Below are 1,029 nucleotides of genomic sequence, written 5' to 3'. Positions count from 1 at the left end.
AAAATCATCACCAAAATAGCAGAAAAAAACGACAGTGAAGATATGCAGACTCTTCAAGAATCGATCCTTTTGGTAACATTAATAATAATAAAGGAGTTACGACGCAAAAACGTATAAATTCAAAAGAACATATTTATCTTCTTCAATATATATTTCAGTATAAAGAATTCATTAAGATGCTTAAATCAAAATTTCTTTACACATCATTCAGGAACAGATATAACATCAGAAAAAATACATTCCGTTTAAAATATATATAAATACTAGTTGGTCACTGAATCTATCTATTTTTCTCTTTCCCCCCTCTCTATGTATGCGTGTGTGTGTTTGAGTATACTTGTGTGTGTGTGTATAGATGCCTACTTATATTATATACTCATCTCTCTTGTTCTACGCAGCGAAACCATGCAGTTATCCCAACAACATTGCCACCAGCCGGTGCACCACCAATGCTAAAACTTCCAGCCACATCAAACAAAAGATTCAAAATGCCATCAACAAAGCCATGCAAGGAGAGAAAGAAGATTCTGGTGTTTTCATTGGTGGACGCAGGAGGAACAGGAGAAGAAGGCCCAATAAAAACAAACCATGTGAGTAGGACCACTTGCCCTCGTTGTTGTTGAGTTTGCTGTTGTTGTTTATCCTCGTGTCAGTATTCATCCAGTAGACGTATGATCAAAGGTGCTCCAGCCAGGACCGTCGAGTCTTATATTCGCACATCGTCTATCTAGGACTACATTATCTAATGTACAGTATAATAGTTAGGATTGTTTAGCCCCAGGTCAGTACTGATCCAGTAGACTTATGATCAAAGATGCTCCAGCCAGGACCGTCGAGTCTTATATTCACACATCGTCTATCTAGGACTACATTATCTAATGTACAGTATAATAGTTAGGATTGTTTAGCCCCAGGTCAGTACTGATCTAGTAGACTTATGATCAAAGATGCTCCAGCTAGGACCGTCTAGTCTTATATTCACACATCGTCTATCTAGGACTACATTATCTAATGTACAGTATAATAGTT

General features: G+C 37.3%; 1 protein-coding gene across 1 annotated transcript in view; it reads left to right on the top strand.

Annotated features, from left to right (window-relative positions):
- The window catches only part of LOC106869045 (uncharacterized), a 23,958-nt gene extending 23,345 nt beyond the window's left edge, over positions 1-613 (top strand). The window contains exon 3 of the mRNA XM_052977949.1: positions 399-613. Coding sequence (XP_052833909.1) covers positions 399-598 — 200 coding nt within the window. The 3' untranslated portion in view covers positions 599-613. The remainder of the gene's footprint in view (positions 1-398) is intronic.
- Positions 614-1,029: the final 416 nt, after the last annotated feature.

Source organism: Octopus bimaculoides, chromosome 29, assembly GCF_001194135.2.
Source record: "Octopus bimaculoides isolate UCB-OBI-ISO-001 chromosome 29, ASM119413v2, whole genome shotgun sequence".
NCBI lineage: Eukaryota > Metazoa > Mollusca > Cephalopoda > Octopoda > Octopodidae > Octopus > Octopus bimaculoides.
This window is presented reverse-complemented; position numbering and strand designations above follow the sequence as displayed.